The 26,230-nt window shown below is 48.9% G+C and overlaps 2 protein-coding genes across 4 annotated transcripts in view; one reads left to right on the plus strand and one right to left on the minus strand.

The window, feature by feature from the left end:
* Window positions 1-26,230, plus strand: part of LOC309856863 (anosmin-1-like) — a 171,623-nt gene that overhangs the window by 135,478 nt on the left and 9,915 nt on the right. The window contains exons 8-9 of the mRNA XM_082718627.1: window positions 2,030-2,174; window positions 10,155-10,301. Of these exons, the coding sequence (XP_082574753.1) occupies window positions 2,030-2,174; window positions 10,155-10,301 (292 nt within the window). The remainder of the gene's footprint in view (window positions 1-2,029; window positions 2,175-10,154; window positions 10,302-26,230) is intronic.
* Window positions 10,640-26,230, minus strand: part of LOC309856882 (uncharacterized protein) — a 433,358-nt gene continuing 417,767 nt past the window's right edge. For all 3 annotated transcript variants that reach the window (XR_014307377.1, XR_014307378.1, XR_014307379.1), the window contains one exon: window positions 10,640-11,626. The gene's annotated coding sequence lies outside the window, so the exon portion shown is untranslated. The remainder of the gene's footprint in view (window positions 11,627-26,230) is intronic.

The following is a 26,230-nucleotide window of genomic DNA, read 5'->3' on the forward strand; positions in this document are numbered from 1 at the left end:
GTCTCCACTGAACCGTTTTCTGAAATGAGATTTCTATGAGAGTGAACATTTGGCATGAGGGAATAACTGAAATTCTTAGTGCACGGAAGGGAGTCCCTTGGTTTCCTTTATTGTTGTTAGAAAACTTACATGAACAACTTCCCCCTTATGTAAGTTAGAAAACTTACATAACCTTGAATTTATAAAGCTGATTTCTATAAAAAATACATTTGAAAGTATTTTTTAAAAAAGATAACAAGACTTTTTTTTTTTTTCCCCAGCAGTGAAGATTCCAGTTTCTATGCCATTTAGAATTATAAAACATGTGTCCAAAACTTGGCATCCTCAGGATCTAGCTGATGCCTATTTTGGTTTTATTTTTAAGAAACTTTCTGACAGTTCTGTCCTTTATTTTGAAGGACTTCTCAGTAAGAGGCCGTTGGCAGTGCATGTTTATCTCATAGGACAACTTAGGGAACTCACGTTGTGGGATCACAGGGGTGTGAAGCACAATGTGACCTGTGCAGGGCTTAAGGTGTCCACGTGCATATGCACACACGTGTGCACACGGGCACACACGCAGACACCATCAGTCAGCAAACAGCTTCATAGGTTGCTAGGAAACTTTGCCATTTATTTCTATTCTATATCAATTAGATAAATAAAATGTGAACAGCAAAGTTGACATCATTAATAGGCCAGAGTAGCCAAAACTGTAGGTCACTATCTTATCAGTGACTTTCATTTTTGGATCGAATGAAGGCAAGCTCCAGGTCCAATGGAACCCTCAATTCTCAGTGTTAAAATCTATCCAGTTTACGTTAGGATTGGAAACGGGGAAAATCCAAAAGAACACAAGGAATTATGACATTTTCCTTTTGGGGATTTGTGGATTCCCTTTACCTGAGATGCCATCACAATATCCTTGGTAAATAAGGAGAAAGGGGGATTTTTTTCAAGGTGATGTTCTTTCAAAAGTGCATTTTTGTTTTACCCTGGAGATGAGTTCAGGGAGAGAGGAGCGCATTCCGACAGGAAACCCTCTTTAGAAGAAAGTGAGAATCAGTAGTTGATGCAGATACACTGTGGGTTGGAGAGGGAGACCGTCCCCCACGAGGCCCCGAGGGGGCTTTTCTCATTGGCAGGATCAGGGGCAGAGCCCGGGCCCCGCGGAGTTCCGACCCGTCTCCCCTCGAAGGCCCGAGCCGTGGCGCGAAGCCTGTCATTTTCGGCGGGTGATACGCGCACGATCCTAGCCAGCCCACGGAAAGCCCATTCTCTCGCTGAAAAGAGATCTCACAAGACCCGAAATCATGGTCAGGATGCTAAAAGTCGACTGTGCGATTTAAACACAAGAGTTTCTAACGTGACTCTGTCTGACGGTCTGCAGCTGCACCGTCCGGCCGCCAGCGCCCTACGCGCAGAACACGGGAGCCTCTCCGCCGGGACGTGCCGGCTGCAGGGCCTGCCTCGGAGGACGCTTCCTGTCCCTCCTAAATGTCACTTTACCTCATAATTCCGAATGTCCTTACACACAGACACTTGGATGAGGGCTTCATCCTAACAACGATGATGACCAATAAGTCTTCAAGCATTTTCTTAGGATGATTTTTCTCCCTTTTGAAATCCCCTCAGAGAAGATTTAAAAGAAAAACTAAAGAAACAGGGAATGTCGGCTTATAATTTTTCCAGGTGTGCGCCAACATGAGCTCGGTCACCATGTCACAAACCTGTCTCTTTCCTCTGGGGGGTGGTGTCTAGGGAGGGAGGCGACAGAATTATTCATTCCTAAGGTATCGGAGAGGATCCAGGAATCCGAGAAGGAACCATATCCCGAAAAAGAGGTTCGGCCCTTCTGTGCAATGTGTTTGGATGCCGAGTAAAACCGCATTTTCAGACGCTCAGGGGGGAGGGACGGTGCAGCCTTAGGGAGCGAGGCCTCCGGCGGGTGCCGATGGCCGCGCTTCTCGAGGGGCCGCCGGTCCCTGGGACGGAGAGGCCGGGCTGGGCAGGCTCGTAACGGGCTTCGCGCCTCTTGTCTCCTCCGCAGTCCCGGAATTCCGTGCTCCTGGACCGCCTGCAGCCGGACTGCGGCTACACCGTGGAGCTTCAGGCCATCGCGTACTGGGGGCAGACCCGCCTGAAGGGGGCCAAGGCCTCCCTGCACTTCACGCCCGCGCGCGCCGCCGGCCACAGTAAGTGCCGCGAGCTTGTCGCCGTCGGGCGAGCACGGGAGCTGGGACTCCCCCGGAGCGGGGTAGAGAGAGGGACAGAGAGGTTTCCTGAGCCGGGAATGTTGCAGGCGGCAAAGCCACAGTGCCGAGCTAGGTGACCGCTGGGGTGACCGTGTCAGACAGGGTCACCCTGGAAGCTTCTCTTTCAGTTATGTACTGAATATGCAATGTATTGGTGTCGTGATGGAACTCTAACAAGAAAACGTAGGTCTCCTAAAAACGTGGCAGGCAGCACGACACACCATTTCCGCGGCTGCTCCCCGGCGCTCCCCCTCCCTTCTGGAGAGGCCGTTACGTATCCCAGGATCTGCGTTATTCCCCTGCACAGTTTCCTGGTTTCCGCTTTTCCTAAACGGGTATGTCGGCCCCACACGGTGCAAAGAACAAGGAGAGCCCCACGTGGCACGCGTATCGGAGCCAGAAAGTAAGTGACTTTCCTGTGTCCGGCTTTGCTCACGAGAGGGGACAGGTTAGGGCCGCAGCGCAGAAGCGCCCGGCAAGGTTTCCGAGAACCGGGGCACATGACAGGAGCGTGTGATGTCGGTTCCCCTGGGAGCAGAGCCCGGTGCTGTCCGCCTTTCATCCTGGGTCTGGCGCGGAGGGTAGCAGAGCGGGCAGGAAGCTGGTCTGAATCTCGGAAAGACGAGCCCGGCTCTGCGGAGTGAGACGCAGTCATCGCCTGCGATCCTCTTCCCCGGCCTGCGAAACATCGGATCGAACCAGCAGCTGTTTGATAGGAGGCTTTCAAAAAAGTTCAGGACACAGAGCTTCCTCGCTGCTTGAGCAACCAGGTCTTTGGAGATTAGATGTGTTTGAAACCGTCTGCGGTTTCTCTGTATGGCTCGGGGCATAACACCACTTTTACCTGGAACTTCTCATAGAAACTTTTCTATGTGTTTAGCAACTGAGGCTGGTATTTTCCAGCCCTGTCATCTCTCCGCTCCTCTCCCTGAAGCGCTTGGCTACGAATTGCATGACTGTGTCTGGTGATGGGGAGGCCGACGTGCTAGACTCTTACGTGAGGAACACAGCTGCGCTAGAGAGTGTACCGTGCACAGATCAGGAGGGCACGTCTAGTGTATCATGCATTCCTGTACATGTGCTTGTGCATGCACACACACACACACCCCACACATGCACACACATACACACGCACACACACAGAGACAGAGACACATGCATATGCATGGACACACATGTGCACGCCCATAACTGCAACACTAGATGCATTCCGAGCTTTGCCTCATGCTGACTTTGGAAGATAACCGTGCCCACAGGATCACGGGAGCCTCCATCCGTTGCACACGGAGCCGTGGGGACCCATGGACGCAGAAGCCACGAAGGTGGTGGTGGGAAAGGAGAGCCAGGAAGAGCAGGGAGGGCGCCGTGGGCCCCCGAGGCACGGGCATCAGCCCGTAGGAGTGTGGAGTGCGTGTGAGTGCCGAGACCAGAAAGAGCACCGAGCGTGCTGAGAGGTCACAGTCCTCCCGTCGGGGAGAAGGAAGGAACGGGAAGTGGGAGGCAGGGCTGTCTCTGAGTCACATCCGTCAGTCGCATGGACTCGGCCACCATCTGTGTACTGCTGAGTCCCCATGTCTGCTGGCCGGACCACAGCCTGAGTGCCTAAGCCCCGTACTCAGCTGTTAGCTCGGCACCTGCACTTGGGGGGTGGACAGACAGGTGCACAGACAGCCCACCTGCTCCTCTCCTGGGCTCACCTGTGGTTAACAGGTGCTCAGACTAATAGGTGCTCAGCACACCTGCTCCTCTCCCGGGTTCTCTGCAGTTAACAGGTGCTCAGACTAACAGGTGCTCAGCACACCTGCTCCTCTCCTGGGCTCTCCTCTGGTTAACAGGTGCTCAGACTAACAGGTACTTAGCACACCTGCTCCTCTCCTGGGCTCTCCTCTGGTTAACAGGTGCTCAGACTAACAGGTGCTCAGCACACCTGCTCCTCTCCTGGGCTCTCCTGCAGTTAACAGGTGCTCAGACTAACAGGTGCTCAGAGAGCACACCTGCATGTCCCCCGGGCTCTCCTGCTACAGATGGCTTCACCCTTCACCCTTCTGTTCACACCAGAGCCCAAGACACCTTCTTCAGGATTCTCTTTCCTTTTTCTCCAGAAATTCCATTCTTTAAAAAGCCGTTCTGTCTCTAATGTCAGATTGTCCGTGGGATCTGTGAAATTCTTTGCCATGTTTAGGCCATTCCCACCTCTTGCTTAGAATTAAAATACTGTCCTGATGTGTATTTGTCTCCGCTCTTTCTTAACTACCCGTTTTGTAGATGGCGGCCAACTCGTGCTTTAGAAATGCGCGCCGCGTAACGGGTCTCTCCCCCTTCTGCCTTCTGTCGCTCTTCGTCTTCTCCCCAGAGTTCGTCCTTCACTGCTTCCCCCTGTCCCTCCCCAGCTTCCTCCTCAGACCCAAATCCTTCAGACCTTTTGTTCGTCCTGGTGGGGACTCCATCCGTCGTGTAAAGTAAGTTTGCCTTTTAGTGTCCTGGTTGTTCCGGAAAACAACAGTCCTTCCCCGGGAGAAACCGGCGTGGGCCTGCAGACTGCCGCGACGCGCGTGCGCTCCCACAGCCGAGAACACGGAGGGAAAGACTCCGAGCTCCGCGTCCCCTCCTAGAGGGCTCTTCGGGGTGCTCCTCACCGGGCTCGCGCCTGGAGGGAGCTGCGTGGGGGGCTCTGGGGCCCCGCAGAGGCGCATCTGGGCTTCCCCACTCTGCCTGCTGCAGCCCCCACAAGCTGGCCGGGTCAGTGAGTTGCTCTTCCACTAGCTTTGTCTCCCACTCTCTCCAGGAGGGTGTAGACCTGCCTCTGTCACGCCTTCAGCCATATGGCACAGAGAGTCCGCTTCCTCGGTCCCGGAAAGACACGTGGTTCCCCGTAAGCAGGAGCACATCACGTCTCTGTTCCCCGTCCTCTGTAGTGTGAGGCAGAAACCTCCTTCCCTGTGCCTACGGCAGACTCCACCGTGGGTCGAAGCCCACCGCTTTCTGACTCGGCAAACAACATCCACCGAACTAAGCTCTCATGTAGGTCACGGAGCACAGAAGTGTCCGGGGCTGTTCCCCACGTGCACACGCACCGAACAGTGTCGCTCCGTAAGCAGGAATCCCTCTGTGACCCGCAGCCAGAGTCAGCCTTCATTGGACAGGCTGACTCTGAGCGCTAATGTCACTTTCTAGTCACCTTGTAAAATTCGATAATGTTTCCCCTGGTCAGTGAAGAGTTACCACAGTGAACCCCTCAGAGGCCACTTTATTCCGAGGATTAGCTGATGCCTCTCCATTGGCTTCCGAAAGGTGACAGAGGAGAAGGAAGATGCGAATCGTTCAGATGACCTGGCCTGACGCATGTCGTTCGGTCTCAGAGTGTCCTGTGGAAGAGACAGGCTTCATCAAGGACTGTGAGGGACATAGCTGAATGTTTGTCAGGATGTCCCATGCTCGTGTTGAAATGCAATCTCATGAAGGTTACGATAGGACTGTTCTTCCTTTTAAAAATATTTCTTGATTTGACCGAGAAAGAGAGAATGAAGCAGAGGGAGCTGCAGAGGCAGAGGGAGAAGCAGGCTCCCCGCTGACCAGGGAGACTGATGTGGGACTCGATCCCGGGGCCCTGAGATCATGACCTGAGCTGAAGGCAAACGATTTGGACTGAGCCACCCAGGTGCCCCTAGCGTATGACTTTTATAAGAATACTGTGAATTTCATCGCAGACCAACGAGAAGTAAAGAGTAATTACAACTTTTTGGTATAAGCCAGGGGAATGACATCTTATAGGAAAGAGAGTAGTAAATGCCAGCATGTCGATTACTTTGTGAGGGACCTTTTCCCGGGTCTGCGGGCCACTAGGCGTTTCAGTGACAAAAATCTCCACGGAAGCAGAAGCGGACTGCTCACGTCGTACCAGAAAAGGGCCCCTGAGGAGGAAGGAACCGACACGCGTGCCTGGAAATGCAGCTTGCTTTTTGGAGGCAGGAGGACCTTTTCCACGGTCGACAGATTGCACAGGTTTTTCCAGCTGCGTGAGACAACTGGGGTTTTCTTCTAGTTTTTCATAACAAAAATGGAGCCGAGAGGAAATACGCTGAGGCTCTTGATCTGTAAAATTAATCAGAATTTTGACATTGGGAAAAATAGCGAACTCGTTCCGTTGTCTCACTTTTGGGACTGATAGAGTATCCGTCAGACCTCCGATCTTTTCACAACACGTAGACATGATTTTAGTGCATTTGGATTTGATAGTGACAGAGCAGGACTGGCGCTCAGAACCAGGGCCACGCTCCTAGCACGGAGCCCCTGCCTCTGTCCTTTCCGAGTGGCGTGGGGCTCGGCAACCCTACGTGTCTGTGCCTCTCAGTAAAGCAACCACATTTCCATCTTGAGATACAGAAACCTGCATCCTTACGTGTAGGTAATGGAAAACAAAACTGTGTGTAGGACATAGTAAAGTACAAAGGCAAAATTCACGTAGAGATTAGCCACAGTATCGACACATTTGCTTATTCTCTGGCAAATGCCCAAAGTCACAGATTACTAAAGGGGTTTCACAAACCATAAGTTCATTTGTGAAAATCGTTAAGTCCTTAGTTACGAGTTAACAGATACTTTTGCTGTGACCAGCAGGATTCTTGATGAACGTGGTAATCAGGAAAGGGATGAGTTTTGCCCGAGAGCCCTGTAGGTTCTCTGTCTGGGCCCAGTCCGTGTGTGTGCTCCAAGCTCTCTGCGCTGCTGGTTCTCACTGGGGGGTGACCCAGCGCCTCTCACGAGGGAGCCGGTGAGGTTGTGGTTTGTATTAAACAGAATGAGTTTGGTCCTCAGCGGGCGCGGAAGCCCTTCTCCCGGACCTGACGGCATCTCCTCACCGGGCTCATCCTGACGTACAGCTTTTTATAATCAACTGGGAGGTAACGTAGTGAGGAAATGTTTCAGAGTTCGGTGAGCCACTCTAGCAAAGTAATCGAGCCCACGGAGTTGGTGGTTGAAACCTCCACTCGATAGCAGGTAGTGAGAGTCACAGGTGACAACCTAGAATGGTGACGAGTGTCTGAAGTGCGGCACAGTCCTATAGGACCGAGCCCTTATTCGGGAAGAGCTGGTGCCATCTACACCTAGGTGGTGTAGACGGTGTCAGAGGGGGACACCTCCTGATTTGGACGGTGTCTGTAGGCAATCAGATGTTGTCTTAGGGCACACGGGTTCAGAGGGGGACACCCCCCCACACGGGGACGGTGTCCATAGGGATCCGATGTCATGTGCAGGTAGATGGTGTAGATGGTGTCAGAGGGGGAAACCCCCCACCGACGTGGACGGTGTCTGTACGGGATCTGATGCTGTCTTAGGGTACACAGTGTCAGACCTGAGCTGAACTGTAGGACACCCTGCGGGGGTCTGAGCCTGGTCAGTGATGTGATAAACCCCCACTATACACACTGGATTTGGGTGCAGAAGACTAGAGCCTCACAAATGTTCTTGGGAATGCAAATATTTATTTCAACTGTCTAAAGCACAACGTGGTATGTTAGAACCTGAGTAGCGTAAGTGTCCCTTCCCTTTGAATCGTGTAGGTGATCCTGTGCGTGTACTGGTGTGAGGAGTGGTGGGCGGTCAGTGCAGGTTCCCCGCACCTTCCCCGGGCTCCTGTCTTCCCTCACGGACCTGTCGGGAAAGGTTCCTTTCGGTGGACATTACGTGCTGGGACTCAGAAAGCAGAAAGTTTGGTGGAGTTTCTAACCATGCTGCTTCCCAAACTAGGCATTGGGTAAAGGAGAGTTGTGAGGTCAGTGGGGAGTTCTGAGATCCTTATTACAAAACCCTGTAGCTAATGGCCTGGCTCCGTGAACGGAAGTGGCCCATGATGCACGGAGAGCAGGAACCTGATGGAAGACGGCACTGGGGTTACAGCTCACTGTTGCCGCGGCCGCACCTGCGTGGAACTGGACACTCTTCTTAGTGTTTTTGAACCCCATGGTTTTTGTTTTGAATATGTGCAGGCTGACGTCACTTTCTTGGGGGTCTGCGCACGGTGGCCCGTGGGCCACATCTGGCCCACCGCCTGGTTTTGTAAATAAGACGGTAGCGGCCCACGGCCACACCCCGTGTTTGCAGATCATCTGTGACTGCTTTTGAGCCATCGGGAGAGCTGAGGACTGGGGTAGGACTGCACAGGCCCCGAAGCCAAAATGTTCGCCATCCAGCCCTCAGCTCACAGCTGGTTGACCCTGCTCCGTTTCGTAGGACGACGGTAAGAATAGAGATAGTCATGCAGAGCAGACAGGTGGGGACGACGGACGGACAGAGTGTCGTACCCCACACGGACAAGGAGAGCCAGCCAGTGCATTCTGAGCGAACGGGGTCTGGAACCTAGTGACGAAGGAGCCTGACATACTGTAGGAATTAAGAATGGCACAGACCTGCGACTGCATCAAAACAGGAAAACGAAAAGAACGGGAAAAGCAGAGCCGGTTGCGCCATGAAACCGTGACGGGGAAGAAGTGGCCTGGCCTAGGGTGGTAGAAATCACACTTTGAATCACCTCATTCAGAGGAATGTTTCCTGGTGTCTTGTTTGATTAGAGACTTTCTCTGGGTGCCACTGCATGTGGGACATCTGAGCTTGGGGTCATTCTGAATCACGTTTACATCGTCGTTGCTTTGCAACAAGTACACGGTAAACGCAGTGTTACACTGACAGTGGGGAAAGTCATGTTAAGAAATAGCGGTGAATACCGTACGTGAATAGCGTACGGACCCAATCTCATCTTTCCTAAAGCATTCTACTGCAGCCGTCCGAGCCTCTTCTTGTAACTCGTTTCCACAAACACCCTTTGGCTGCTTTTCCAAAGCATAGGCACCAGCTGCTTGTGAGATGCAAACACCACCTTCTCTCCTCCCTGTGCTCCCGCCTGACTATGCCCCGCCCTGTGCGTGAGCCTTTGGGAACACCCTCTACTGTGTGTGGGATCACTCGCACGTGTGTCCACTCCCGAAGCACAAGCTTTGTATCTGCAGTCTCTGGCTCACTGCCAGACACTTGGGAAGTGGTCACTAAGTACTGACAAGAAACAAGGAGCGAATGGATGAACGGATGAATGCACCCTTCAGCTCCACTCCCCGTCTGAGGTGTCATTGCATTGCATTTGCTGACCCTTAGTATTTCATGTAAAAAGTCGATTGAACATGTAGGGCCTGTCTGGGCATTGATATATAATGCTGGTATGTCCAGGAAGAGCTCTCTGTATTGTTCTCAGGCTACGTGGGTTTTTTTTTTATTATTATTAACATAGAACATATCACTTGTTTCAGGGGTACAGGTCTGTGAATCATCAGGCTTACACACTTCACAGCACTCACCATAGCACATACCTCCCCAATGTCCATAATCCCACCACCCTCTCCTTCCCCACTCCCCCCAGCAACCCTCCATTTGTTTTGTGAGATTAACAGTCTCTTATGGTTTGTTTCCGTCTCTGGTTTTGTCTTGTTTCCTTTTTTCCTCTCTTCCCCTATGATCCTCTGTCTTGTTTCTCAAATTCCTCATATCGGTGAGATCATAGCATAATTTCTTTCTCTGACTGACTCATTTTGCTTAGCATAATACCCTCTAGTTCCATCCACGTCATTGCAAACGGCAAGATTTCATTTCTTTAGATGGCTGCATAGTATTCCATTGTGTATATATACCACATTTTCTTATCCAGTCATCTGTTGATGGACATCTAGGCTCTTTCTACAGTTTGGCTATTGAGACCACGTGGTATTTTCATAGTATTTCACTTATTTTCTTTACAACTACAAAAAAATGCATAAAAGGAGAAATACCATTCACATCTCTTTTTTAAGTCAGAGCAGCTGTCCCACCCGGCGACTGTGTACTGGTAACAGATTACTTTTGACCAGGAAATCACAGTGTTCTACTCTGTTGCAGAAGAGCAACTTGGGAAAATGGGAAAGAGCGGGACACACGTGCAGCCGCCTTTCCAACGACGACGGCCCACGCGGCTCCTGGAAATCGGAGCCCCCTTCTATCAAGACAACCAACTTCAGGTGAAGGTCTACTGGAAAAAGACCGAAGGTATGCAAATGCTCTCTGACAACTTGTTATCTGTGTAAGAGGCCCCGTGACACCAGAGGGCTAGTGAAAGATTCAGGGTTGAACCATGGTGTGAATAGTTTTTGTTTTTTGTTTTTTTAAGATTTACTTATTTTACAGAGAGAACATGAGGCAGGGGAGGGCAGAGAGAGAGAGAGAATCTCAAGCAGATTCCATGCTGAGGACAGAGCCCGGTGTGGGGGTGGATCTCACGACCTTAAGATCATGACCTGAGCTGAAACCAAGAGGCAAATGCTTCACTGACTGAGCCACCCAGGCGCCCTGCCATGGGGGTGACATTAAGGGAAACAGAAACCCAAACAGAATATTTAGATCCTTTTTATTATTATTATTTATTTATTTTAAATTCCTGCTGCTGTGAAGTCTAAGTGAGCTGCTGCTTCTCTCCCAGGAACCCATACCGTGTTTAGAAATCAGCACCGTTAGTCAGCTGGTTGCATTTTCTCATCTCAGGGATGTTAGCCTGGCTTCGCTGCTTTCCCAGAAGGCCAGTCCTGTCTCCAAGACACTCAAAACACTCATTATTCTGCTCTATAAAGTTTTGTTCTAAATGAGTTTGTTGTTTAAAAAAAGACACACAACCCAAATAATTTGGGAAATAGAGAAAGAAGTCACTTATTTCAGTCTGGTCTCCTAGAAACAGTATTTTGGCAGATGTCTTTTCAAAATTTTCCTACACTTCTGTTCTTCCTTCAGTTGTTTTATACACACACACACAGGTCCATATATGTATGTAAAAAGTACACATTTTCATATAATGTAGGAGCATTCTGCACTATCCTGTATTTCTGTTCCCTGTTTAACTCACTTCTGTGTACGGACACACCACAATATCCTAACACACCATCATCCCACTACAGCAGAACTCCCGGATGTCTTCAGAATTGCCATTTTACAATTAATACTGCAAGCCAGATTTACCCTTGGAATTAATTCTGTTTTGAGTTTGTATTTGAATAGCTGTCTTTAGGATAAATTCATTTTCTTTGGTTTTCTTTATTCGTAAGATTTTTGTGTGTATTATCGAACTAGTATTTTTGGAATTATTTGATGTTCATTTCCATGTCTACCACTCGTATGCCTTTGGAAACACAGGAAAGACCGATTGTTTCAAGAGTTCACTTTTAACAGTTCTTCCGAAGAACACTGTTACACAGAGCGTTGGTGTTGGAGGGCCACCTGGGTGGCTCAGTTGGTTGAGCGTCTGACTCTTGATCTCAGCTCAGGTCTTGGTCTCAGGGTTGTGAATTCAAGCCCCACGTTGGGATCCATGCTGATCATGGAACCTACATGAGCAAAAAAAAAGGGAATATTGGTGCTGGAGTTCTTTTTGTTCCAGAATTTTTTCTAAGCTGCTGACATCCATTCTGTAGCCAAAATAATATTACAATTAATATTAATGTCTTATTACTCTCCTACGTTAATTAAAACTAAATTCCATTTATTCAGTATTATTTATTAAAAGTTATTCATTCATGTATATCCCTATTTGTAAACATAATAAGTTTTAGGATAATTATTAAATTACAAAATTTATTTGATCTATTATGTTTACTGACTTTAGATTAGAACTGTATCAGTCGTAAAACATTAATATTGAAACTATAAATATATAATGAAATACAAATGTACGCATTGAGAATACTTCTTAAGCATACAAGAGCATGAAAACATGAACGTATAATGAAATACAACCATAAGCATTGAGAATACTTCTTAACCATACAAGAGCAACCATTGCTGTTGTGACTTGTAAACTTGAAGATCTGTCTTGCTGATATTTGAAATGTTTATCACTCAGAACCATACCGTGCACGCTGGGCCTCTCGGGTGCATGAGATCCAGGGAGCGGGAAACGACCTCATTCTGTTGGGGAAGCCGTACTTCATGCAGGGCTGGTCTGCCCTTGCTCCGTGTGGAGCTCCACCGATGGCTGTTTTTAGCCAGGGCTGGGGATTTGGTTTGCCCCGGTGGGGGCCTCTGCAGCACAGGGCTGCCGTGAACACAGGTCTTTGATGCACGTGTTCTCCCGGACGAGGGGGACCCTGGGTGATTGGAGCATGCAGAGCTTTGGAAGACCTGACACTTTCTCACAGAGGTTGCAGCTTCCATTCCCACTCTCGGGGCACGATCGTCCCCAGTGGACCCCCCTCTCTCTGCCGCGTGGAGTTTCCATCTTTTTGAGTTGAGCAGTTCTGGGACCTGTGTCTCGATGGCTCCGTACTGTCTGATTGCGTTTTTAAGCTCTTCAGCCGCGCTGTTTGTCCTGCAAGAGGCCTTTACATGTTGAGTATAGGTGTCACCTGCCGGTTCCCTGGTTTCAGCGTTTTCTCCTTGCGTGACCGATCCATCCTTCCTTCCTTCCTCAGTGCTTCTGTGTTGTAGAGGGGACCCATTCATCATTTTGTTTCTCTGGGTGAGAGACCCTGGTTGAGGATCTTTGCTTACACAGGGTCACACAGATCCTCCCCTCACGTCCTGGAACTTGGACCGCTTCCCCCTTCTCTCTGGGGCTGTCTTCCTCCTGGAACTGAGTTTACGTGTGGAGCTCACTGCTCCTTTACGCTTCCGGCCCTCCGGAGCTGCAGCAGAGCTGACCGAGCAGCCTTTGTTGAACTGCGGGCTGCTGCCCCGGCCCTACCTCCCACGTATGGGCATCTTATCTGTTCGACTTTCTCTGGAGTCATTTGGCGTTTCCCCCTCTGCAACTTTCTGGCATTGCCACGTTGTCTTAACTACTGTGAATCTGTAAATATTTTTAATCATAGTTCTGCAGTTTTTACTTCATTATCAAGTTGTCTTGACTGTTTTCGGTCCTTTGTGCTTTTATATCAGTGTTTATATTAATTTGTCAGTGCCCACAGAAACCTTGTGAGATCTCTGTTGAGATTACAGTCAACATATGGTCACGACTGAGAATTCACATCTTAAAAATCCCGACACTTGACGTATCACTTTCTTCCGTTTTTTAAAGTTTTCTCTTAACAGTGATTTATAATGTGTAATGCAGAGGCTATAATAGTTCTATTAGGATTATTCTAAGGTGTTTGTGTTTATTGTGATCCCACTCCATACATGTGTACTTTTCCTCAGTTTTGTCTCCTAACTGTGGCTGTCCTACAGACATAGACATCCTCTTTCAATGTCTTGATGGTGAATCGGACTCTCTTGTTCTATTCCCTTGCTCACTGCATTTCCTGTGATGATTCTTTCCCATTTTTCCATAAAAGCTACCGTGTAGCATGTGCATAAGGAGAATGTGATATTTTCCTGCCCAGACCTGGACCTTTCCTTCTGTCCCTTGCTGTAACGCCGGCTGTGATGTTCAGTGCGGGACGCCGTAGGAGTGATCCCTGCAGGGGTGACGTTTGTTTTTTATTTTTGATTCCTCATTTGTGTTTGTTCAAAGCGGAGATGAAGCAGAAGTGCTGCTTTCTTTTCTTCCTCTTGGTTACGTGGTTGAAGATTTACTAGTCCTTCTGATTACATGGAAACAGGTTAATGGTATTGATGGTTGAGGCAAGTCAGTTTTCTAAATATCTGTTAGGAATTATATGTAAAACACTGCATGCTTGTAAACTACTATTTGAGCCACAATAACATGGAGTTTAAGAACACGGTCTTTACACTGAGATATATTTTGTGTAAAAGCCCAGGCGAACCACTCACCAACGTGTGGTGTCGGGCAAATCACTCACCAGGCAGCACATCAGTTTCTCATCTGTAAAGAGGGAGTAACGGTGCCCATCTCACGGGGGTGGTGAGTGATGTCATGGGACCTGTGTGCGTGTGAGCATGAACACAACGTGTGCAAGTGGACATAACAGATTTTATGTCCATATACAAGTATCTGCTGCTTTTACCTTCCCCAGCTTTATGGACTAGAATTGCTCTAGAACATGGTGCATATTGGAGGTGCCCAGCGTGACGACTGGATGTACATCTCTACCATGATTGGATTTGCACAATAAGGTCATGGGGCACACTAACCCCAGGCATGATGTCTGATGTAAGATTTCAGGAGACATACTTCACCAGATGAACAACATCCCCTACTGCTTTTGCTTTTTTTAAGATTTTATTTATTTCAGAGAGAGAGTATGTGTGAGTCAGGGAGGGGCAGAGGGAGAAGCAGACTCCCAGCTGAACATGGAGCCCAGCGCGGGGCTCAGTCCGAGGACCCTGGGATCATGACGTGAGCTGAAGGCAGACGCTGAACCGACTGCGCCCCCAGATGCCCCATCCCACTGTTAGCTGCAGTGTTTTTCTCACGGATTCATGTGCAGTTTTATCACATATTCTTCTTGAAAGTAATGAGAAGGTCAAGGACTTTTTCTTCTTTATTGTATTAACATGATGATCTAAAGGGAAAGTGATAGACTGTGTCGTAGGTTTGTTGTGGGAATTAAATGGCAGTACACATACCGAGTGCTTGGGGACAGTGCCCAGCACAAAGTAATCACCCCAGAAATGTCAGGGTTCTTACGGGGTTTCCTGTAGGTGGAGCCCTGAAGGCTGGCCCGCGAGCAGAGGGGAAACAGGACGGTGAGCGCCTCTGAGCTAGGCACTTCTTGGGGCTTTAGGACCAGCTCCGTTTTCCTCCTTTGCAGACAAGGAGGTATGATGCTTTCACAAACGGTCTCGTGATTGATTTGCAACCCAAATGCGAGGAGTTCTAAGCATTCCTAAGCATTCCACCTGGCAGATGAAGTGGGATTAACCACCACTGCCCTCTGTCTGCGGCAGGAAATGGTTAATACTCCCATACAGCTCAGGACTTCGTTCTGTGGTCGGCTCGTGGGTTGAACTGGAACGCCTGCCGGGGCGGCAGTGACTTTGCCGTTGGCGTCTGCCCGGGGAGGTCGCTTTCCACGTAGGTTACACGGCCCCTTAGGGACCGAGAACAAGTCACGCCATCCCTAGAGATGTCTTTTTTTCTAATAAGCCCTTTTCCTTAAATTCTATCCATCCTATGTCCCTTCGGATGGTAATGTGAAAGCCAAATGCACGTCTAAAAGCCAGCGGGGGACACAGCAGGAGTTCCAGACTCTCGCCCATCTGTTCTCTTCCAGAAGCCCGTTGGGCAGGCACCATAGGACCTACAGTATCCCAAACCCGAGTTTCCCGAAACAGTGACGGAGCATGTGCTGTTCATAACGACTGCACACGTAGGAGACGAGACCCCTTTTAAGTCAACAGATGGTCCCACTGTTCACGAATTCTGGGTACAATATGAATGTGAGATCTTTCTCTGTCCTGGAAAAGGACCCTGTGGCTGGCTTTTCTGGACTTTTTGACTCCGTAAAATCATAACACTGTGGGCCTCTTATGCAACTTGCAAGACCCATCTCAAATGCTTTTTGAACACTACCTCGAAACCTAATGATGTACTGTACGTTGGCTAACTGATCATAATAAAAATAAAAGTGAAAAACAATATTAAAATAGGAAAAAAAATTCTGAGAATATTCTTGAATCATAACTAATTTCCACCAGTGGATCCACTGGGTTGAAAACCTTAAAAAACCTGAATGCTTGTGACAGATCAGAGTAGATGAGAATCTTGTTCACTAGTCAAGATAAAACTGTAAGTAGAAATGGGTTTCTAGATATCTGTCACATTTCCTAAAAAAGCGAAGCTGGCCAGCATGTTGGTTTTGGACTTGGAGCTAGGAACTCACAAGCACAAATCTGTTCAGTTTCCTTGAAATTTCCCAAAGGGAGAGCGTCCTTTTTTATTATTATTATTATTTATGATGACAGAGCATATTATTTCTAAGGGAAATGACTCAAACATCATGTGTTAGCCCAACAGAGTGCCTGTGTCGCTGGGGTGTAACAGTGAATGCTCTCGAAGGAAAGACGTACCCTCAAGAATGAATCTGCAGCCCTAAAAGGAATAAAAAATTGGCTACTTTTATTAATTAGCAATTTTATTATTCTTCAGACAACAGTTCCGTTTTACTGTGTGGCAACAAAATCCACACTTGATTCTCTCAGGCTCCTTGGTTTAGACTTCGTGTTTGCACTCCAGAAATGTGAAAAATTAGCTCAAAAAGAGAGAGAAAACATTCCTACTTCTACTTTGAGTAGAAATGCCTTCTGCCAAGTAGGTGTTTGAGTTTTCTCTTTTACAAAATTGTACAAAATCCGAAAGTCTGTCGGACGAAAGCATTTTTACAAACGAAGAGAGAACAAGACATTAGTTTGTGAAAGGATGTCATTCCGCTGATACTGATTGAGCACCTACTGCATACCGGGTGCTATTTCCGGTGTCGGAGATGCTGCAAAGAACGGAAATCCCTGCCCCGGGGAAGTGGCGTTTTCCGATGCGTTCCCGAGTGCTGTGCGGGGCTGCCGGTGCTGGGACTTCCCTTCTTCACTGTGGCGGCTATCCTGCGGCGCTCCCCGATGGCCTCCCTCTCTCAGAGCTCTGATTTCAACCACCCAGCACGCTTCATCATTCGACTTTTGGAATTTAGAGATGAACATTCCATTAAAAAATGTACAGCCTTATATAGCACCTGGACCATGCAGTCAGTCGGGCCTCCGACTCCTGGTTTGGACTCGGGTCATGATCTCAGGGTCCGGGGACTGAGCCCCATTGTCAGGCTCAGCTCCCACGGGGAGTGGGGAGTCCTCCTGCGATTCTCTCTTCCTCTCCCCTCTGCCCCTTTCGCTCATGCCCCCTCGTTCTCAGTTTCCCTCTCTATAATAAATCAATCCTTGAAAATATTTTTGGGCAGCCTTGCATGTACGCCGGACACTGTGAGTTAATTATCTTTGAGAAACAGATGAGATACATCTAGTTTTCGAATCACAGTTGAGGCACACCGAAAGCAGATTTCCATATTTAAAAACTTCTCAAGTGCGTTATGATTCATCTGCGGAAGGAAGAACTTCAGTTCGAGAACCACAGCAACACAGGCACTTAGCAGAGAATTTTCGTATGTATCCCCCGAGGAAACGTTTGACTTGAAGATGCTGTTTTTCATATTCTGGTCATAGATGGGGTCCTGAAGTCATCTCCTAAATACGGACTTGCAGGGTTTTCATAATTGCCCAGATGAAGCTAAGGAGGACAGGACATTTGTATAAATGAGTTACACGGATATTTGTATAGATACACGGATATTTGTATAGATACACGGATATTTGTATAAATACACGGATATTTGCAGAAAGGAGAGTTAGAACCCAACTAACACGAGGGTGGGCATTTTGTGGTCTGCATTTGGAAAAAGAATCCAGTATAATGAACATACGGTGCCCTACCCTTCCAGGGGTACAACTGAGTGATTTAACAGTTCTTTCGGGGTGCACGTATCGTCCTGAATTAGCGTTTTTGTATTTTATTTTCATTCCGGTGCCGTTAGCGGGCAGTGTCATGTTAGGCTCTGACGACAGTGCAGTGGTCCAACAATCCCGTGTACTACTCAGTGTTCACCATGAGTGTCGTGTCCGTCGCCTTCCCATATTTTACAACACCCCACTCCCTCCTCTGGGAACCACCGGTTCTCCAGAGTTGAGTCTGTGTCATGGTTTTGTCTCTTCTTCCCTTTGCTTCTTTCTCTTGACTTTTAAATCCCCCATCGCGTGAGTGAAATCATATGGTATTTTGTCTTTCTCTGACAACTCACAGAGCATCATACTCTATAGATCCATGGTTGGTGTTGCAAACGCCAGCATTTCCTTCTTTTCTGCGGCTGAATAATATTCCATTGTGTGTAGACACCACATCTTCTTTATCCGGTCATTGACGGATGGACACTTGGGCGGCTTCCAGAATTGGGCTGTTGTAAATAACGCTGCTGCAAACGTAGGGGCGCATATGGCTTTCTGAATCCGTGTCTTGGTGTTCTTTGGGTAAATACCCAGCACTGAAATGACTGGATCATGAGGTAATTCTAATTATTTGAGGAGCCTCCGTCCTGTTTTCCACAGTGGTTGCACCAGTTTGCATTCCCACCAACAGTACATGAGAGTTCCTTTTTCTCCAATCCTTGCCAACACTTGTTTCCTCTGGTTTTTATCTTAGCCATTCTGACAGGTACGAGGTGGGAGCTCACAGTTAGTTCTGATTTGTATTACCCTGATGCTGAGCCTCTTTCCATGGGTCTGTCGGCCATCTGTAGGTTTTCTTTGGAGAAATGTCTCTTTATATGTTCTGCCTATTTTTTAATTGAGCTCTTGGGGCTTGGGGTGTTCAGTTTGATAAGTTTTTAATATATTTTGGAGATTAACCCTTTATTGGATATATCATTTGTAAACATCTTCTCCCATTCAGTAGGCTGTGTTTTAGTTCCGGTGACTGATTTCCTTCGCTGTGCAGAAACCTTAATTTTGATAAAATCCCAATAATTTATTTTTGCTTTTGTTTACCTTGCCTCAGAAGTTGTATTCAGGAAAAACGCTGCTAGGGCTGAGGTCAGAGAAATTACTGCCTGTGCTCCTTGGAGGAGTTCTACGGTTTTGGGTCTTACATGTAGGTCTTTGATCCATTTTGGACTTCTATTTGTGCAGGATATAAGAAAGCGGTCCTGTTTCTTTTGTGTGTGTCCCTGTTCAGTTCTCTCAGAACCGTCTGTTGAAGACACATCTTCCCATTGTATATTCTTGCCTCCTTTGTGAAAGAGGAATGACCATCATCGTGGGTTCATTTCTGGGTTCTCCCCATTCTGTTCCTCTCATCTTTGTGTCTGTTTTTATGGCCAGAACCATACTGTGTTGATTACTATAGCTTTCAGGGGTGACTTGATATCTGAGATTGAGATACCTCCAGTTGTGCTCAAGATGGCTTTGGCCACTCAGACTCTTTTGTGGTTCCATACAAACTTTAGGATTGTTTGTTTTAGCTCTGTGAAAAATGTTCTTTTGAGCATTTTTTGGAAAACATGCTACTTTGATAGGGATTGATTTGAATGTGTATTTGCTCTGGGTACAATGGGCATTTTAATAATATGTTTAAATATTATAGGAATATTTAATATTTAAGTATTTTAGTATTTAATTTAGATACACGGGAATAGCCTTCCATCTGTTTGTGTCCTCTATGGTTTTTTCTTTGTTTCTCTCTTTCTCTGTCTCCTTCTTTCTAACATTGGGTTTGACAGTAAAATCAGGAGTCACATGCTCTACCATGCTCATCCTAGCACTCCTTCAATTTCTCTCATCAGTGTTCTATAGTTTTCCAAGTACAGGTCTTTTACTTCCTTAAGTTTATTCTTAGGTATTTTATTATTTTGGATACAATTGTTCATAGGATTGTTTTCTTAATTTCTCTGCTATGGTGGTATTGGTGTATGGAAATGCAACAGATTTTAAGATATTGGTTTCATATCCTGTGATTTTACTGAACTGATCAGTTCTATTAGTTTTGGGGGGAAATTTTAGGTTTATCTATAGTATCCTGTCATCTGCAAATAGTGAAAGTTTTACTTGTTTCTTACAGTGTGGGTGCATTTTATTTCTTTTTCTTGTCTGACTGCTGTGGCTTTGACTTCCACTATCATGTTGAGTAAAAGTGATGAGAGTGGACATCCTTGTCTTATTTCTGACCTTAGGAGAAAAGCTCTCAGTTTTCCACCAGCGAGTGTAGTGCTAGCTGTGTGTTTTTCATAGATGGCCTGTAATATGTTCAGGTATGTTCACTCTAAACCTACTTTGTTGGGGGTTTTTACTGTAAACAGATGTTGTACTTTATCAGCTGCTTTTTTTACATCTCTTGAAATGATCATATGGTTTCTGTCCTTTCTCTTGTTGATGTATCATATCACACAATATGACTGACCTGCAAATACTGAACCACCCTTGCGTCCCAGGAGTAAATCCTATACGATGATGGAGAATGACTTTGTTAAGCATTATTGTTGAATTTCATTTGTTGATATTTTGCTGAGGATTTTTACATCTGTCTTCATCAGGGATATTGGTCTGTAGTTCCTTTTTTTTTTTTTTTTTTTTGGTAGTTTCTTTATCTGGTTTTGGTATCAGGGCAGTGCTGGCATTATACAATGAATTTGGAAGGTTTCCTCCTATCTTTTGGAATAGTTTCAGAAGAATAGGTATTAACTCCTCTTCTTTAAATGTTTAGTAAAATTTGCCTGTGAAGCTGTCTGGACCTGGACTTGTGTTCGTTGGGACTTTTTTTGTTACTATTATTACTGATAACCAGTCTGTTCATATTTTCTCTTCCTTCCTGATTCAGTTTTGGGAGGTATATGTTTTGAGGAATTTATCTATTTCTTTTAAGTTGTCTAATTTGTTGGCATTTAATTTTCCATAATATTCTCTGATAATCCTCTGTAGCTGTGGATTTGGTTCCTATGACGCTCGTTTTGTATCTGACTTTGTTTGAGCCCCCCACCCCACCCCTGTCTCTCTCCTGACTCTGGCTAAAGGTGTATCAGTTCTGTTGCTACTTACAGAGAACCAGCTTCTGGTTTCATTGATCTGTTGTATTATTTTTGGTTTCTCGTTCACTTATTTCTGCTCTGATCTTTATTACTGCATTCTTAAAACAGTTTGGGTTTTGTTTGTTCTTCTTTTAGCTTCTTCAGGTGTAAGGTTGGTCAGATTTTTCTTGATTCTTGAGGTAGGCCTCTGCTGCTATAAGCTTCCCTCTTAAAACAGCTTTTAATGGATTCCAAAGATTCTGAGCCTTGTATTTCCATTTTCACATGTCTCCATGTATTTTTTTTTATTTTCTCTTCGATTTTTGGGGTGACCCAGTCATTATTCAGTAGCATGTTATGTGATGTACATGTATTTGTATTTTTTATAGACTTTTTCTTGTGGTTGATTTCTAGTTTCCGAGTGTTGTGGTTCGGATAGTTGCATAGTAGGACTTAACCTTTTTTAATTTGTTGAGACTAATATTGTGGCATAAGAAGTGATCTGTTCTGGAGACGGTCCCATGTGCACTTGAGGAGAATGTATATTCTGCTGTTGTAGGGTGGAAAGTTCTGAGTATATCAGATCTTTCTGGTCTGATGTCTCATTCAGAGCCACTGTTTCCTTGCTGATTTCCTGCGTCGGTGATCGGTCCGTTGATGCGGTGCGGCGGTCAAGTCCCCTGCTGTTGTGTTATCATAGATTACTTCCTTTTTGCTTGTTATTAACTGCTTTTATGGAGTTGTACGCTCCCACACGGGTGCGTAAGTATTTACACGTGTTAGATCTTGTCGGACTGCTCCCATTATGATTACGTAGTGTCCTTCCCGGTCTCCTGCGACGGTCTGTGTTTTAAAGTCCCGTCTGTCTGATTTCAGTGTTGTCACGAGGCTTTCCTGTCACTTCCATTTGCCTGATAAATGCTTTTCCATCCCGTCATGCTCAGTCTGCAGGTGTCTTTAGGTCTGAAATGAGTCTCTCTAGGCCGCATGGAGCTGGGTCTTGCTTTTTTATCCATTCCCTCGCCCTGTGTCTTTAGATCGGGGCATTTAGTCTATTTACGTTCAAAGTAACTTTTGACAGGTGTGTGCTTGTTGTCATTTAGTTACTTGTTTTACAGTTGTTTTTGTAGTTCTTTTTTCTTCTCTTGTCCTCTGCTCTACATAGCACGGGCAGGGACTGGTCCCCATGGTGCTGACGGGCCAGTGCGGGGCCCCGCTGCACCTGAGCGGGTGACACCTGGCGTCGGGCAGAGCTGGAGGAGCTCCCACCCCTAGGGCACGCGCTCCCAGTCATCTGGGGGTGGGTGGAGCCCCCAGGCTGCCACGGGGGCTGCGGCCAGACAGCACGTTGGCCCTCTGCCCCTCTCCCCAAGGCATCACCTTGGGGGTGGTGCTGGCACAGTGCCAGGCCCGTGGCCCCGCTCTCCGTGGGCTGGCCCAAACGGTGTGGGAGGGGGTGGGCGGCTCAGGAGCACACGAGGGCAGGACGTGTGCCGGCAGCAGGGCTCCTGAGGGCCTCCTGGCAGGGAGGCCTGCAGCCGAGGCCTGGCTCTGGGAGCCACATCTGCAGAGGAGCACTGTTGGCACAGAGTCTGTGCTGCCCACCCTCGTTTGTTCTCGGACTCATGTCCCACACATCCCTGCCAGGCCCACACATTCTGAGCTTAGGGAACAAATGTCCTTGCCGGGGACCCCCCGTGTGCTGCACGCTGCTGCTTCTCAGCTGCTGCTCTGCACGCCAGCTGTTGTGCAGTCTCTTGGCAGGGGAGGAACTCCACATCTGCGCACCGCCTCCCCACACCTCCCCCACCACCGCCCAGTTCCCCAGAGTCTCGCCCAGTGAGGGTCAAAGTTCCAGCTGTTCAGCTGCCCTGATGGAATTCTGCCCTCTGCTTTTCAGAGTGTAGACAGCCATGGGCACTGTCGTTGGCCGTGGGCAGACCTGGCACTGGTGAGGGTAGTGTATATGGCCGTGGGCGGTCTAGATGGCCGTGTGCACTGAAGATGGCCATGGGCAGGCCTCGTGCTGTGGTGGGTAGTGTAGATGGCCATGGGCACTGCAGATGGCTGTGGCGGTGTAGACTACCGTGAGCAAGTCTGGTGCTGGTGTGGGCAGTGCAGATGGCCGTGGGCAATGCAGATGGCTGTAAGCAGGCCTGGCACTGGTGCGGCCACTGTAAATGGCCATGGGCAGGCCTGGTTCTGCCATGGGTAGTGTCGATGTCTGTGGATAGTGTAGATGGCCGTGTGTAAGCTAGACTGACTGTGGGCAGTGTAGATGGCCATGAGTAGTGTACAGGGCCGAGGGCAGTGTAGATGTGCATAAGCAGGCCTGACACTGGTGTGGGTAATGTAGATGGCCGTGGGCAGGCCTGGCGAGGGCAGTGTAGATAACGTGGACAGTATAGATGGCCGTGGGTAGTGTACATGACTGTGGGCAGTGCAGATGGCCGTGGGCAGGCCTGGCGCTGGCATGGGTAGTTTGGATGACTATGGGTAGTGTAGATGGTCATGGGTAGTCTAGATGGCTGTGGGCAGGCCTGGCGCTGGCAAGGGCACCAGAGTTGACCATGGGCAGTATAGGTGGCCGTGGGCACCGTAGATGGCTTTGGGCAGGCCTGGCACAGGTAAGGGTAGTGTATATGGCCATGGGCAGTGTAGTGTATATGGCCATAGGCACGTAGATGGCCGTGGGCAGGCCTGGCACTAGTGAGGGTAGTGTAGATGGCCGTAGACAATGTCACCATCCCTAGGCCTGCCCACGGCCACCTACACTGCCCACAGTCATCTAAACTACCCACAACCATCTACACTGCCCATGCCCATCTACACGGCTCAGTCCACCACCAGGCCTGCCCATGGCCATCTACACTGCCCACAGCCATTTACACCGCCCACAGCCATCTAGAGTGCCCACGGCCATCTACACTACTCACATTACCACCAGGCCTGACCACAGCTATGTACACTACCCATGGCATTCAACACTGAAAAAACAGTAAGTACGTGGCTGTGAGCAGGCCTGGTGCTGGCGTGCGCAGTGTACGTGGCCGTGGGTAGTGTAGATAACTGTGGACAGTGTAGATTGCCATGAGCAGGCATGGCGCTGGTGTGGGTAGTGTAGACGGCCGTGAGCACTGTAGACGGCCGTGGGCAGACCTGGAGCTGGCGTGGGTAGTGTAGATGGCTATGAACAGTGTAGATGGCCATGGTAAGGCTGGGCAGTGGTGTGGGTAGTGCAGATGGCCATGGGGCATGTAGATGACCTGAGGCAGTGTAGATGGCCGTGGGCAGGCCTAACACTGGTGTGGGCAGCGTAGATGACATTAGCACTGTAGATGTCCATGGGCAGTGTAGATGTCCGTGGGTATAGATAGCCGTCGGCAGGCCTGGCGATGGTGTGGGCAATTTAGATGGCCGTGGGCAGTGTAGATGGCTTTTGGCCAGCCTGGCGCTCTTGTTTTCAGTGTTGGTGGCCATGGGCAGTGTGGATGACAGTGGGCAGGCCTGGGTAGTGTGGAAGGTTGTGGGCAGTGCAGATGGCTGCGGGCATTGTAGATGGCCGAGGTTAGTGTGGATGGCTGGGGGTAGTATGGATGGCCACGGACAGTGTAGATGCTGTGGGCAGGCCGGGTACTGGTGTGAGCAGTGTAGATGGCCGTAGATAGTTTGCTGGCTATGGGCCGTGTACATGGCCATGAGCTGGCCTGGCTGCCCACGGCCATCTACACTACCCCCACCAGCGCCAGGCCTGCCTATGGCCATCTACAGTACCCATGGTCATCTATACTGTCCTTGCCGTCACCAGGCCTGCCCACGGCCATCTACACAGCCCACAGTCATCCCCCGGCCATCTACATTATCCACAGCCATCTACACTGCCCACAGCCATCTACACTGCCCACAGCCACCAACACTGCCCACAGCCACCAACACTGCCTACAGTCATCTACACTTCCCACAGCCACCAACACTGCCCACAGTCATCTACACTGCCCACAGCCACCAACACTGCCCATGGCCATCAACACTGCCCACAGTCATCTACACTGCCCACAGCCACCAACACTGCCCACAGCCACCAACACTGCCCACAGCCACCAACACTGCCCATGGCCATCAACACTGCCCACAGTCATCTACACTGCCCACAGCCACCAACACTGCCCACAGTCATCTACAATGCCCACAGCCACCAACACTGCCCATGGCCATCAACACTGCCCACAGTCATCTACACTGCCCACAGCCACCAACACTGCCCACAGCCACCAACACTGCCCACAGTCATCTACACTGCCCACAGCCACCAACACTGCCCACAGTCATCTACACTGCCCACGGCCACCAACACTGCCCACAGTCATCTACAATGCCCACGGCCACCAACACTGCCCATGGCCATCAACACTGCCCATGGCCATCAACACTGCCCACAGTCATCTACACTGCCCACAGCCACCAACACTGCCCACAGCCACCAACACTGCCCACAGCCACCAACACTGCCCACAGTCATCTACAATGCCCACAGCCACCAACACTGCCCATGGCCATCAACACTGCCCACAGTCATCTACACTGCCCACAGCCACCAACACTGCCCACAGCCACCAACACTGCCCACAGTCATCTACACTGCCCACAGCCACCAACACTGCCCATGGCCATCAACACTGCCCACAGTCATTTACAATGCTGTTGCAATCACCAGGCCTGCCCACGGCCATCTACACTGCCCAGTCATCTACACGACCCATGGCCATCTACACTGCCCATGGCCATCCAAGCTATCCACATCCATTGACACTACCCACACCAATGCCAAGTCTGCCCACAGCCATCTATGCTATCCATGCCAGCGCCAGGTCTGCCCAAGGCCATCTACACTCTACATTCCCCCATGGCCATCTACACTACCCACACCACTGCCTGGCCTACCACGGCCATCTACACTGCCCACAGTCATCTATACTACCCACAGTTATCTACACTGCCCATGGCCATCTACACTACCCACACCACTGCCTGGCCTACCACGGCCATCTACACTGCTCACAGTCATCTATACTACCCACAGTTATCTACACTGCCCATGGCCATCTACACTACCCACACCACTGCCTGGCCTACCACGGCCATCTACACTGCCCACAGTCATCTATACTACCCACAGTTATCTACACTGCCCATGGCCATCTACACTACCCACACCACTGCCTGGCCTACCACGGCCATCTACACTGCCCACAGTCATCTATACTACCCACAGTTATCTACACTGCCCATGGCCATCTACACTACCCACACCACTGCCTGGCCTACCACGGCCATCTACACTGCCCACAGTCATCTATACAACCCACAGTTATCTACACTGCCCATGGCCATCTACACTACCCACACCACTGCCTGGCCTACCACGGCCATCTACACTGCTCACAGTCATCTATACTACCCACAGTTATCTACACTGCCCATGGCCATCTACACTAC

Source organism: Mustela nivalis, assembly GCF_964662115.1.
Source record: "Mustela nivalis genome assembly, chromosome: Y".
NCBI classification, from domain to species: Eukaryota; Metazoa; Chordata; class Mammalia; order Carnivora; family Mustelidae; genus Mustela; species Mustela nivalis.